Source organism: Chaetura pelagica, unplaced genomic scaffold (assembly GCF_000747805.2).
Source record: "Chaetura pelagica isolate M959 unplaced genomic scaffold, ChaPel_1.0 scaffold275, whole genome shotgun sequence".
Lineage (NCBI taxonomy): Eukaryota > Metazoa > Chordata > Aves > Apodiformes > Apodidae > Chaetura > Chaetura pelagica.
The window spans coordinates 7821016-7835460 of NW_009953486.1; the positions used below are offsets into that span (position 1 = coordinate 7821016).

A 14445-nucleotide genomic window follows, 5' to 3' on the forward strand; every position below is an offset into this window, starting at 1 on the left:
AGCAGGAATACTCCTAGCACCGTCTCTTGCAGAAAACTCTTACTGCCTCAAATCCCCATTGATCCTTAGTCTGTCACAGAGATTATTAATACTGATTCTGGCTATGCCTAACAGTCCCTCTAGAACTGAGCTGAGATCACCAAATTAATTGAGCACTAACTACCAAGGTTGTGTCAGCTGGTTGCCAGAAGACTGAATTAAACTTTTTGTCACACTTTTTTCAAATAAGATGCATAGCTTCTGTGACATCTTTTACTCTACTTTTTCTTATGAAAGAGATAAAGAATGAAGACAAGATACTTAGCTTCAGTTGCTGGCTCTGACTCTGTTAGTTACTTCCCCTGCAACCTCTAGACAAGTAATTTTGCCTTTCTGTGCCTCAGTTCCCCCATCTGCTAAATAGGGGGTTTCTATTTTGAGATAATACAGCCAAAAAAAGTGCTGCATAAACACAGACTAGTATCTTTATTCTTAATGCACTTGAAAGTGAAATTTTGTTCTCTAAGCAAAATGGCCTGAGACTTTTCTTTCCACTGGGTTGAGCTGGCTTTTGGTATCATGCTGCCCCAGCAGCTCAGCCAGAACCACATTAAAAGAGAACTGATGTCATGCAGCCTTGCCTCCAAACACACACCACCTGGACATAGCAATTGCTGCCACTGCAATTTAATTCTTGCTTGCTGGTTGCAAATTTCAGTTCCTCTGGTTGTGTGCTGTAAAAATTTGATTCGTACTTTACTTTCCAAATATTGTAGCTTTTCTTGTGCAATTGCTTAAGAAAGATGCATTGGCCTCTATTGTGCAAAAAGATCTCTTATGACACATGCACACAGACTGCATACATGGTATAACAGACAAAACTAATCAAGAGGCTATCTGTTCTTTCTGTATTTTATGTCAAGATGCATATTAAGCTGTTTTTAAATGGGGAAGGAAACTGAGGTCAGAGTTAAATTCCCAGATGTACCTTGCTATTCATGATGTTCATATTCTATACACAGAAAATGCTGATACTGCAAGGCAACAGGCACCTGCTAGAACAGGCTGACCTTTCCCAGCCCCTCCTGGTTTCAGCACCTCACAGGACAAAGTCCATAGAGAGCAGACTCCTCAAAGGGTGCTCTGCCAGACATAATACAAAACAGAACCCCTACTAAGCAACCTTTTTTCTTTTTCCTCTGCTACTCAGTGTAACTCCAGAAAACTTCCAACACCCTTCACCAACAAATCCATCCATAAATAAAGTTTCGCCAGTTTGATCTGTTCACCATGTCAGAATCAATACGAAGCTGAGTACGTTAAATATTTAAAGAAAGGGAGGCTTCAGAGCTGAAAAGAAGAAAACACACATTTCTTCAGGGAATGTGTTTCTCACTGAGTAAAGAGTAAGAAAGTTTTGACCCCTTTTTCGCATGCAAACATACAAAAAACACAAACTGAACTAAAAACAAAGTGGTAAAAACTGTGCACAAGTTTTTATTTATAACAGGAGCTGCCCACATTTTATTTTCTCAAAAAATCATCATAGTTGGTGCATAGTGAAAAGCTATGTAATAATGCAATATTTCAGCAATGACCTGTTCTAATTCCAGACGTACTATCTGTCCTTTTTTACTTCTTCTATTTATCCAGAACCAATACTCTTTCCAATTGCATTTAGTTCAAAAGCATTGAGTTTACCTTAAATTTATTGGTCCATTTTTCTTTCTAAATGCTTTTTGCTCTCTCTCCTTAACTCCTAAGTGCAGCTAGTTGCTTGCACTCAAGCAAATACTACTTGTAAGTGCTGAAAAAAAGGAGAAATGCATAGAATTGAATAAAATGTGTAAAATAAGATTGGCAGTCCTTTTGCAACAGCTTCCCCATCCACTGCAAGGGAAGGCAGTGGTAAACCAAGAATGTGGGTGCAATGTGAAGGCCGGAGGACTGAATGCAGCAGGATTCTAGAAATTCAGCAGTGGCAAAACTGGAGGTCTGACTCAATAAAAGGCCCAGCAAGACAGATACTGCAACACTAAATGCACTGGACTTTGAGTGCCCTGTACTGTTTAATGACTAAGCTTTAAACTCCAGTGGTACTTTTGTCTTGTTTAAATAACTTAATTGGTAAATCTCACTTTTCAACTATACCTCCCAAAAAATCATCTTTGATCATTACAGCCAGAAAGTCATTATTTATTTACTAACATGTTTTCAGAACATGTTCTCATCACACATGAACAAAACACTGTGCCAATGTAAAGGAGTCACGTATTTGCAACAGGGATATTTTCACATGTAAAGTTTTAAGAGCCAACAAAGGAGTCAAACTGTGAAAAGTGTCTTCCCAATTTCCATCTCTCCTTTTCCTGTTGAGGGATCATCCTTCTGACAACTGAATGCTCATGGCAAACACATTACTGCAGCTCTCTTTGGAAACCTTCCCCTGCTGTTCTTCCCTTATTCTGTGTCTTGTCAACACCCTCTTCTCACAAACAGCTGCTTTCCGTCTGAGCTGACTTCTGATCACAGTGTCAGTAACACAACAAACACAGAAACATCAGCACCCAGAGGGCTGTGAGCTAAAAAATTATATGCAAGTGTCCAGTGATTATCATTTGAAGCCTTTGATTTTCCACAGTAAAAAAGGAAGTAAATAAAATAGAAATGAGCAAGCAGCACTTCATATGAAGGCCCAAAATGCCTTCAGTCTACAATATCTCAACTCATAACTCAGTGTAATGACACTCAGGATTAGATAATTAACATCCAGTTCCTTTTGACACTGTCCGAAAGTAGTCCCCAACCATTCAAACAGTTTTTCCTTTCTGTTTCTTCCTCCACAGATCTAGGGGAGGCTGACAAAATATATTCCCAGTACTTCTGGCCTAACACCTAGAACTTTCACATAACAACAAAGCATTGGAAATAATCCCACCCATACCAGCCACCAACACGGCCAGCACTGAGTCTGGGAATCAGCTCTACCGCAAGCATCAGTGTTCTAATGGCATCCTATTTTAGTAAGTTGTGCCACAGTGTGGGGTGGAACCCTGGGTTATGCCTATACTAATAAGCTAGCAGTGCCAGGACATGGGCTTGAGCCTCACAATTCTGTTAGAAAACTGTTAAAATATTTCCTGGCACCCTTTGGCCCAGGCCTACAAGCATTCTCCTAAACAATTCTCAGTCATGGTGCCAGAGTTAGGATGAGCCAAGGACCATTCCCAAAAGGCAGTATGAATGCAGCCATCCTACTTTTGAGATTCAGAGAGTTCAGTGGTACAAGACCAGACCATGCCAGTTGGCCTTAAGGCCAGCGAAAAGCTGGGCACTGTTTTGTTTACCACATTTGTAGCCTAAGTCTCTTGCTTAACAATACAAGGCATTAACCACTGATGATATCTAACAAGACAGATAAACTTTTGCCTCCATGCCTTCTTCTCTGTGACCTACATATTAAATAGCACACAGCCGCTTGCTCATTGTCCCCACAACAACCTGGATTTTGTTTAAGAATCACGTTTTAGAGTCCGAAACATTTTAGCACGTCAAAAGTTTTACAGCCTTCTGTTATTGCCCCTTCAAGCAAAATGAAAAGGGCTTGTGATGAGGTTAACAGCAAACGGCTCCCTGTGAGGTGATGAATTCAAAGCAGTTGTCAGATTAGACAGAAAGTCCCATGGGACCAGAGACTTTGCTTTTTAGCTAAAACCACCCACCCATCTGAGATAAGGACCCACTAAAATGCAAATTCTTATCAGGAGTCTGTCCCCAAAGCAGGGCTCTCCACCACTGACACAGGAACTCCTCTCATTGTCAGCTCCCTCAGCCTCCAAAATTAGCCCCCAGCCCAACCTTTCAGGTTTCTCCCTCTTTCCTGACGTGTATTTTCCTTGTGTATCCCATAGCAGGTTGTTCCAAGTTACTCACACCACACTAGGATGCCAGAAGCATGAGCAGGAAAAACTTTCACGACAAAAGTGATTTGCTATAGATAAGAAAGTATAAGAAGATGTGGATGATGTTGTTAGCCTTTTAAAATCTAAGCCCATTATATCATGTATGAAGGCAGTTAACATCTGACATCCATTCAGTAAAATTATTCTCACAGCTCAAAGCTGTTTCTTAATCAGATCACCAAGGCAAACATCAATCCTTGGTGGCAATGTCAGCAGTTAGGGTCACCAGTTGCAAAGGACTGTGCTAGCCTCTCCTTTTAAGTAGTCCACTCAGGGAGGGGGTGAGCAGAGTGACCTCTCAGCAATCAATGTTTGCTCATTCCAACACATATGACATAGGATTGGCATCACTGGTAGCGACACTGGTTCACAGCTAAGCCAGCAGCCTGATTTGTGCAAGTCAAACTCCTAGCCCAATCACACCAAGTTTCAAAAACAGCCAAGCAGTTCCTAATAATGCATAAAGGAGCCCTGAAAACATCTTTCCTGACTCTGAGACAGCGGCAACTAAACAACTGACAAATCCAAAGCATATATAATCAGCACCCTGCATATTAGATTGCTTGCTCCTTTTCCCCCCCTTTTTAAAACTGAAAGTGTATTACTGAGCCAACTAAATTATGATCACTATACAAAGATTTTTTTAATGACTAAAAGACATTGCTTGTTTAAAAAAAAAGTGCCATCATTTTATGTAAGCTAAGTGGTTTGGGAACCAATATATTGACCTGTTGGCACATAAACTAACCACAAGCAAAACCAGAAGTACAAAATGAAAGTCAGTTTGAGAATGGTCACAAAATTAACTCCATGAGTCATGTGGCATAAGATGAGTTGCAGCAAGGTATTATTTTTATGGCTGATATGCTTCCATAGAAATAATTACAGCAATGGCAATATTCATGAGATTGACTCAATATCCTTACATGGACACGAGTGTTCCTTTAACTCAGTTCCATAGCCCCATTATCTCAGTAACTACCCTAATCTTTAAATAATCAAGATGTAGAAATCTATTGCTCTCTGTCTGCAATGCAAAGATACATGACATAATATTGCAGCTGTCTGTGGAACTGCAGGAAGTCACTTTGCCAGCCAGATTGTGACAAGTTCTTGTGCTAAAGTTCTTGTGTTTTTTCACCACTGGGTGGAAAAACAGGTGGGCTTTCACACACAAGTGTCATGATGCCAAAAATGGTCAGTACCTGTCCTTCTGTCCTTCTGTTTCAAGGGCCCTATCAGCTCCCATTCAGCTTTAGGCTATCACTATCTTATGGCTTGACATATGGCTATCAGCTGTGTAAGCAAGGAGTTATTCTTCTTAGGAGGAGGGCTCAGTAGAAAGAGTGAAGGAACTCTTTTCTCTTACTCTGTTCTTGAGATCTGCAGTTCAAAGGGAACCAAGGCTTCTTTAGATGAGTGGCTTCTACAGAAGGGTGAAGGAGAGTATATGCAGGAGTAATTTTAGTCCAGATAACCTCCCTGAGGTTCTCTCCCAGTACAGACCTACCGCAGTTCTGAATGTCCACTACAGCTTGACTCAATCCTATGTGCAGAAGCAGCATTAAAGCTTTATGTTTGGCTAGGCAATCAAGCAGGAATCTTCATCTGCAGTAATATCTAAATCTAAGACTTTGCTCAGTCTTAGGCATACTGTTGGTGCAACCCCCAGTCCAAGCCCTGGTTTGTGATCTGACAGAGAAAAGCAGTAAAAGGTAGCATTCAATATCCATATGAGATGGCTCTGCATGTTGCTTCACAATGAATTGTCTGTAGCTGATTGAGAAATTACATTGTTGCACTTTTCAAATCTTTTTCTTGCCTCTAGCAGTTAAAGGCTGAGCATGCTGCATTCATTTCCAGTGCTAAATGGGAACTCTTCAAAACAGATAAGAAATACAGTAAGCTAGTGATGCTTCTAATCCATTCTTCAAAGAGACAGCACTAGTTGCTTCAATACAAGTTGAAAACAGAACACAAAATACTGAGACAGAAACAAAGACAAAAAAGGGGGGCAGGGGAGGAATAGACTGAAGCCACCCTAACAGAGGAGGAAATAGCCACCCTATGCCACAAGCCTTACCCTATTTTTTACCTCCTTAACAGCCTTCATGCACTCTGAAACAGCACCACCTTTGATTGCACTAACCAAAGGGATCATCTGCCAATTCAGAACACTTAATGGAAATATTGTCGTGTAAATATGGATTAAGTATCCCATCACAATACAGACCATTACAATAAGCATCAGCACTAGTGAACTACAGTGTAACCTAAAGCATGAAACAAAAGGGCCTGGCCAAATGACGGCTGCAAATAAACTTTGCCATGTAGTCAGAGAAACTGGAAGATAGAATCATGCAGAACAATTTCAAAAATTTGATCCACAAACCAGATTCAATCACTATTTGCAAATGAAAAAAAAAAATCTTCAGAAACTAGTTGAGACCACATATTTCCATTTCCTAATTCCAAGAGTATTTAAAAAAAGGAGATGAGCAGGAGATCTGAAAATCTTTGCCACGGGGAATGGCCTGGTCCAACAAAGCCAAATAAGATTACTGTAAAGCTTTGTCACTAAATCTCCATTTAGTGCAAGAAAACTCATGGTAGCCTTTGCAGATAATGAAGGTCTAGGGAATAATACATGTGGGTCAGTAGTTCTCTCTCTGGTGGTGACCAGTAACAGGCACAGTGATTTCAAGCATCACAAGTCAAAACATACATTACCATTTACACCCTAAAACACATTACAGCTGAGCAAGGGCCTTTACCAAGAAAACATCTATTGCAGATTGAGAACTCAATCGAGGTTGGAAACAAAAACAACAGAAAAGGGATTCTACAGCTGGAAAGAAGACGGAAATTCACATATAGTCCCTCATATTTTCTTGCAAGGGCCTGAAGGAAACAATAGGCGGGCAATAGAAGTAAGTAATTTCTTGAAGGCTTTGTCTGTCACAGACTCATCTGGATGCCTGCAGGCAAACACTGCACTTGGGAGACCCAGCCTTTTCAAGCCTCAGATACCCTTCCCAGAGTGGGATGCCTCTGGGACTGCCAGGATCTGAACATAGGAATGCTAGGTTGAAAACATGTCAGTCTGTTCCCCTTAAGGAGAGTCCAGTGTTGGCTTTCCAGGCTCCATCCCAGAAGTCTAAATATAAGACTCTTCCCATGAATCCTCTATGCAGACACCTAGTCACAGTCACTGGTATGAGCAATGGGTTGCCCTCAAATACAGGTACAAACTCAGATAAACCTTTCTTAAGGCTTCTGTGCTGCAATAATGCTCCTGTATAAATGCATAAGAAGTGTGAAGTAATCCTTTCACTCGCTCAGTTCTATTATAGTTTTGGAAATGACTTGTGCCTGCACTTTGGGCACTAGACTTCAAGATACATACATATTAGAGAATCCAGATAATAGCACTGAAATGATCACAGGCAAAATAAAACTATTTGAGAAAAAAAAAATAAAAAAATTGACAATTTAGTCTAGTCTGAAACTAAATGTGAAAACATCCATGAAAGTGGAAAATTAGCAAAGCTTTCAAATTTTTTCTCTTCCTATATGTAGGTCAAACAGGCTGCCACAATGGGAGTCTGCTTCCTGCAAAAATCAGCAAAAAATACTGTAAAATCAAATATGCATTCAGCTACATGTGGAGCAACTCAGATAAATTCTGCTATCTGTGATGCTTGTTTCACTTTTGATCCAGATATCCTTTCCTACCAAAGCCCAGGGTCTGTGAACCTCCCATACACTTACTCAGCTCCCAGACTGCTATTGCAAGTGAGTTTTCTTGCAGAGGCACCAGCGTGGCGCTGGAAAAGCACTGGGCAGCCTAAAACTCCCTCCCCTGAGATCATGACACATGTTCAGACAACAACTGGCATCCCTGAAGTTAGAGGGAGGCACAAATGGCAAAAGGGCTGACCGATGATACCACTGCAATGAGAGGAGGGAGAGACGCAGAGCCAGAGTCAGGTCAAACACCTCCCTCTGAAGGATGTAATGAGACCAAAGTAGCCCTGAGATAAAGGATAACAAGGGTCAGATGCACACCAACCTGGAACAAGCTAAGGGAAGCAAAGGGAAAGGAGTTTTACTTCTTACCTTGGGGTTTAATGATGTTTTTCTCATTGTGGAGATTCTGTGACTGCAAAAAGACAAACAGCTCCACTCATATGAAAAATCTGCTGCAGTCCTATCTACCTGTGATTTGCAAAGCCTCATTTCAAAAGGCATGGGCTGGTCACACAATTTTCCAAGTGAAAAACTAAGCTCAGACATGTGTCTCAGAGCAGATGAGAACCTGCTAATTCTGTATCCTCCATCCCTGCTTTTAGGTACAGGGCTCAAACTGGGCTCTGCATGCCACAGGCTCAAACTAATAATTTTCAGAGCTTTCTCTTTGCTTTGTTTTGCTTTTCTGTTTCAATATCTACATCCAGATTGTTTTCTTCACATTCTCTGTATCTAGAGCAAAAGAACCTTTTAATCTGATGGATTTCAGCCTTTAGCAGCCAATTTTGCCCAGGCAGCCTGAGACTAGCAACACTGCCAGCCCCAGGTATTCAGGAGTCAGAACACAAGCCCCTAAAAATTCATGAGCATTTATGCTTTGCTGATGTTGTATCTTCAAACTTTACTTTACAACCAGAAGGGCTATAAACGTGCCATTTAAAATTAAAGCTATGAGCTTCCTCAATGTCAACAACTGGGATTTTAAGAAAAATGCTCCACGTTGTTAAGACTCAACAGTAGAAAATCTTGATCATTCACAACCGTAACAACTGGCTATAGGTGAGTGCATGTGACTAATTGAGTGAAACAAAAGAACAGCCAAGCTAATTTAGATTACTTCAAAACAAATTTCCTTTTCCATCTCCTTCCTCTCCTCAATTGCTCTTTAGCTGTCTCATAATAAAGGAGCAACTTTACCCAAACCATATGGTTCACCTTCCAGAATCAGCATTTATCTTTATCTACTGAGGGTGAAACAGGCAGAGAACAGGGTAGGACAGGAAACCACACCTCACAGCTGAGACAAATGGTCTATTTGCTACTCTATCTGAGAACCAGAGCCCTAATCTTGGATGCAAACAAGATTGTGAAATATGAAAAAAAAAAGGTCTGTGATGCTTATCATATTTCAAGATGGGTGGAGTGCAAAATCCAGAGATACTAGATTAATTACAACTACAAAGCAAACAAAAAAAGGGAGCATAACATAAATATTGTGAGTCTGTAGGATGTGGGTTCATTTATCTGATGGCACGTGCCCTAATGTAATATATTTATACAATAGATAAGATGTCTTCATATAAAAATAAAGGATAACATAATATTTAAACCTAAAAATAGTCCTGGTACAACTACTTCATCCAACTTGATACCTGCCTGATGAAGGCAGTTCAACTTTCATACTGTTTTCATGCCTGCACAGAACACACATCAACTGCTCAACCTGAAGGTACATCCTGTCATTCTGACATTGAAATTTACAAGTTGGTGGTTTGTTTTCAGAAAGATGAAAGAGCTGTACTTATATACAATGTAGAGAACAATTTGGCTTCCTATTCTTACAATTATCGACTAAGTTGTGAGAGCTGCATGTGTAAGTTAGAGTTAAGTGTTCAGTGGATTTAAAGGATAGGAAAGTGTAACAACAAAATACCTACAGTTGCTATCTAGTGTACTGGATAATTACTGTTACTACACTTTAATATGTAATTCCTATTATTATATCTATAAGTTGGTAAACCAAACTTTTCAATACTGACATCTAACTGTTGCGTACCCACTATTCAATCAAATTTTAAAATTATGGTCAGTAAGTATGTCTGAAATTTCTCAGATGTCTCCTTACTTGAAAGCCGGTCTTTTATAACTGAAATATTAGTATCAAACATTTTACTGGGATTCTGTGGAATGACCAGGCAGCTTTCAAACAAACCACAGCCTTTCTTCTCTCAATGAATTGTGACTTTTCCATACAGCTTGACAACACAGGCAAGAGCAGATACCTAGAGAATGGGTAAGCTTAAGGGCTGCAATGTGCAGACATCACACCTCAGTACCTAAAGACTCTGCTGTCACTCACATATTCATGTGCTAGACTGCAGGCCACCAGACAGATGCTTTGACACTCAGCCAACTGGTCTCACAAACTGAATTATCACCTGGTTTAATTTTGTCATATAGAAAAATAAATATTTACAAGACCACATATAAAACATAGACATATCTGCATGCTGCAGAAAGTTTAAAGAGGCCAAAGGCAGGCAAAGGATTAATTGAATCTTGAAGTCTGGAGGCTGAAAATCCTTAAGGTTTATGATCTCACCAGAGACTTACCTACCTTTATCTCTTTGAAGTTTACCTTGCTACATCAGTAACTTTTAGTAAAGTTCCAATAGCTTCTTACAATTTTCCACTTTGGTTTTTATTTGGTCAGTAGTTCTTTAATGACACTGGCAGCAGTATGTTTTCATCCATTACCTGTATTTCTCCCTGCTGCTTAAAAGTTTTGGCTATGTAACGAGTCTTTATTAGTAAAGCTATTAACATATCTGCATAAGTGCAGTACTTCTATTAATACTCTGGATTTACAAAGCATTCCTTCAAGGAGGATTCCCTATTTTGCAACATCATACTTGCCTAACAAAATGGCAGACAAGGCAGGACACAATACAGCATGTGCACATTCATAATTAAATCAGTAAATTCAGATCATCAGCTGTGAGCTGGTAGAGTTTGCCCTCCCTCAGCCTGGTAACTCATGATTTTGAGGCTTAATCTAGAAAAAATAAAGCTTTCAAAATAACGATTTGCGTATGAGTATCACATCTTTATTGCATCACCATTTAATATAAAACCCAAACTCTGCTTTACAAAAGCAAACAAACAACAAAAAAGGATATCCCTTGAAATTGGTCGTGTCATCTTGTGAGATCTGGAACAAACCACAGAGAAAAGCTACTGGTTTCATTCTTTCCCCAATTCTGATACCTGATACTGTAATATGACCTATCAACAGGAGTACCAGAAACTAAACAGGAGCAAAACTGACCAGGAACCCCTTCTTGCATCCAAAATTCACCTGAATAAAAATCTTACAAGCAACATACACAGTGAAAAATTAACTGTATGTATTAAGCCTAAGTTTAAATCTAAGTTAAATTTGCACACATAACTCTTTTTGCCAGAATCACTTGAGGTATGAAATAGACAATTTATTCTCTAGAGTCTGTTATTTTAATTGGTAAACATCTGAGGCATTTTTACTAAATGAGTACAAAACTCACAGCCAAATGTTCTTCATAGTGACTAACAGAATTTTTATTGTGGGGAAAAAACAACAACATATTCTATAACTTTAATGATACCCACTTGATTAATCTATGGAAGCAAAATAAGGACCACAACCCTTTAGGCAAAGCAAATAAGGACTGAGTCCTTATGTTTATAGGAAACCTGTTTTCCCTGCAGCTTAGCGCGAAAAGGTTTCTAAGCAGACAAAAAGAAAAAGGAAACCTGTCCTTTGACATGGTCACATATTAGCCTTCTAAAAAGGACCAAAATACTATTAATAAATCAAAGTTACTTTGATTTATTTGCAGACCCGCAGTAGTAAATACTTTGGAGATTCTTTTACATTACCAGGAAACACAGGAAGCTGCTGCTAGCAAGCAACCTCAGTGCTGTGAATAACGCCATAGAATTTAGTTGTTTGCTTTTAAAAACATTGTTTATTGAGAATACTTAATGATGACTAGTGATTCAATAGCAAATATTTAACAAAGAGCACAAATTCCCTGACCTAACCTTTTTCTAAAGCACAACTGTCCCATCCTACTTGGGAAAAGCTCATTCTGACAATATGAAGATATGAGATTTAGCCTGCCTTTATTTATCAGAGCTATTAAAGTTTCTTAAGCAAAGGAACCTGTGCCCTGCATATATCTCATCTCATGTTTGACAGGCACAAGTTTCCGTAAGATCTGGGAACTGCAGCTGTCCCTCACAGAGGAACTGCAGCCTTGTGTCCACTGCAGCCAAAATTGCTTCTGCAACATATAGAAGTATAATCAATTTAAGTACAATTCACACTGTAAAAAAACCCAACAAACCCTAACATCACCCAACCACGTCTGAGTGCTAACTAGGCACACTACCCCAGAAAGACTAACAGTTTACTTTTATTTTGCACTAGGTAAGTGCAACTCACACGGATCAGGAGATGGTAAGAAAGAGGCAGATGGGGCAGGAGCAGCAGTCATGTCAGAGCACTTGGAAAAACAAACTAATGGGAGTAAAGTGGACTTTTCTGGTGAGGTTCAAGATCTGAGAATACAGGGCACCAGTGCTACATTACTTTTATTAGTGTCATAAGGCAAAACTTTTGCCCTATAACTGCCTGTAATTCCATTGACTGTATAGATGCTACTATACTTGCACGTCATGCTAGCTGCTCCATGTGGGAAGCAGGGCATCTTGTTAGAAATTAAGTTATGGCCACCCACCAAATCTATGCAGAAAATATTTCTGACTCCAAACTTCAGTTGGAAAAATTTCATCCCACTGCTGCTCTTTTTACCCTCACATACTGCAGCAGATCCCTATTGAACTTTCCTTGGTGCTAACATCATCCAACTATATTGGATGTTCTAGAGAGACTCAGCCCCTAAGAACTAAGTCAATGACTGAAGAAACTGTCATTCTTTAGGACAGCACATGAACATTTGACACGTGCCAAAAGTTGCGCCTGTGTATGAATACTGCTTTAAACCAAGATAGGAAAGATCCTATCCCTCAGTGCTTTACTCAAACATAATTACCAAAACCCAGACTCCATAGGGGGTATAGCTGCATTTTCAGAATCAACCTCCCAAGACAACACTACAGCCAATCTACACCTAGTAGCTAGTAACAAGGTGACTGTGAGGGGCTCAGCCTGCAGTGCCATCCTGAGACCACCACAAAGTGTCCTCTGTCAGTATTTTCTCCTGCCAGTACCTAAGGCCTGTTACTCACTACTGCTCTCATAAAAACTGCCACAGTAATGAAAATAACTTGTTTTGCTTTTTAATATACAAAAATCCCATTAGTTAACACTGTGACTGCATTTAGCTGTATGAAATGAAGCTAAAAAATACACGTAGCTTGAATCCTCATTCCAGCCTGCAATTGACAAAATCTCAAATTCAGTACTTAGGACAGAGGGGTTTTCTGAGAGTTTTGTTTGGTCTGTAGGGTGGGGCACTCGTTCAACTTGCAGCTTTTTTAAGAACCTACTCACATTCAGGCCAGTTCTAAAGGAAGCTAAACCAGCACTTCAGTTGGAAGTTTTCTGGAATTAAAGACTCTGAGTTCAGCTATTAGAGAGAGAAAAGAAGGATTTAAGGAGAGACTAGCTCATAAAGCAACCACATCCTTTTCATTTGTCTTTCATGCTAGACAGTTTGCCACTTGGGTGAATCTGAACAACACTGAAGGCAAATCGACTTTAAAAAACAAATAAACAAAAACCTTTCCAGAAAGACAAGTCAAAAAGGGTCCAGGGTCTAAATCCATTTAGATTATATCAGGGTTTAGCACTTATCTAGCAAAACACCAGAAAGAATTTCTGCCTTGTCCAATCTTTCAGAAATCTCTGTAGAGACATCCCTTGCTTTGATTCTTGATCTCTGTCTGATCAAACAGTTTATTCTTCTTCTTTTTTATGGCATATCTGTTATCTAGTAACTTTTACTGCAGGCTCTCCTAGTTATTTGCAGGAGTGTGGTGGTATGCTGATGAATTCCACATCTATAGCCCGTATAGGAAAAAGGAAATATCCAGATGGAGTTTTACTTCTGAACCAGTCCGTGGATAATTTCAGAGGGCGAGTATAATTGTCTCCACATGCACAGACACACCCGGCTCAATCACATATTTATATTTACCATTACAGCAAAAATAAAAATAAATATTTATACACAACAGCCAGTAAGGGTAGAGTTGTTAAGTGGGTGTAACAGCAACTCCTAAACATCACCACCACCGACAAAAGCGATGAGGCATTCTGAAAAGCAGATCCATCCCTGGACCCGTTCCTGGCAGCCTCAGGAAGGCACAGTCCCCCGCCTGCCTCCCCCGGGATGCTGCGGGACCCAGCGCCCCGGCACCGGGGTGAGAACGCGGCTGCTGCGGCCCCGCTCTGCCCACGGCGGCCCCGCGCACATCCCCCAGCAGCTTCTCGAGCAGAAGAAACTCCCCCCTTTCAGCGGAGCGGGCCTGGCCCCAGGCACTTCCCACAAGTTGCGCCAAGAGCTGCCGGGACACCCTGGCAGCCCCCGGCTCAGCTCCGCGCCGGGCCGAGCCCCCCTGCCCGGCCTCCCGCTGCCCCTGGGGGGGCTGCCCGCGGCCCCGCTCACCGACTGCAGGAAGTGGAGGGTCCCCACGTAGTCCCGCTCGGTGCTGAGGATCTCGTTGAGGACACAGAGGCGGAGGCGCA

General features: G+C 40.6%; 1 protein-coding gene across 1 annotated transcript in view; it reads right to left on the reverse strand.

Annotated features, from left to right (window-relative positions):
- PREX1 (phosphatidylinositol-3,4,5-trisphosphate-dependent Rac exchange factor 1) overlaps positions 1-14443 on the reverse strand; it is a gene marked incomplete at its 5' end in the record, with an annotated part of 140668 nt that extends 126225 nt beyond the window's left edge. The window contains one exon of the mRNA XM_009998770.1: positions 14366-14443. Within this exon, the coding sequence (XP_009997072.1) occupies positions 14366-14443 (78 nt within the window). The remainder of the gene's footprint in view (positions 1-14365) is intronic.
- Positions 14444-14445: the final 2 nt, after the last annotated feature.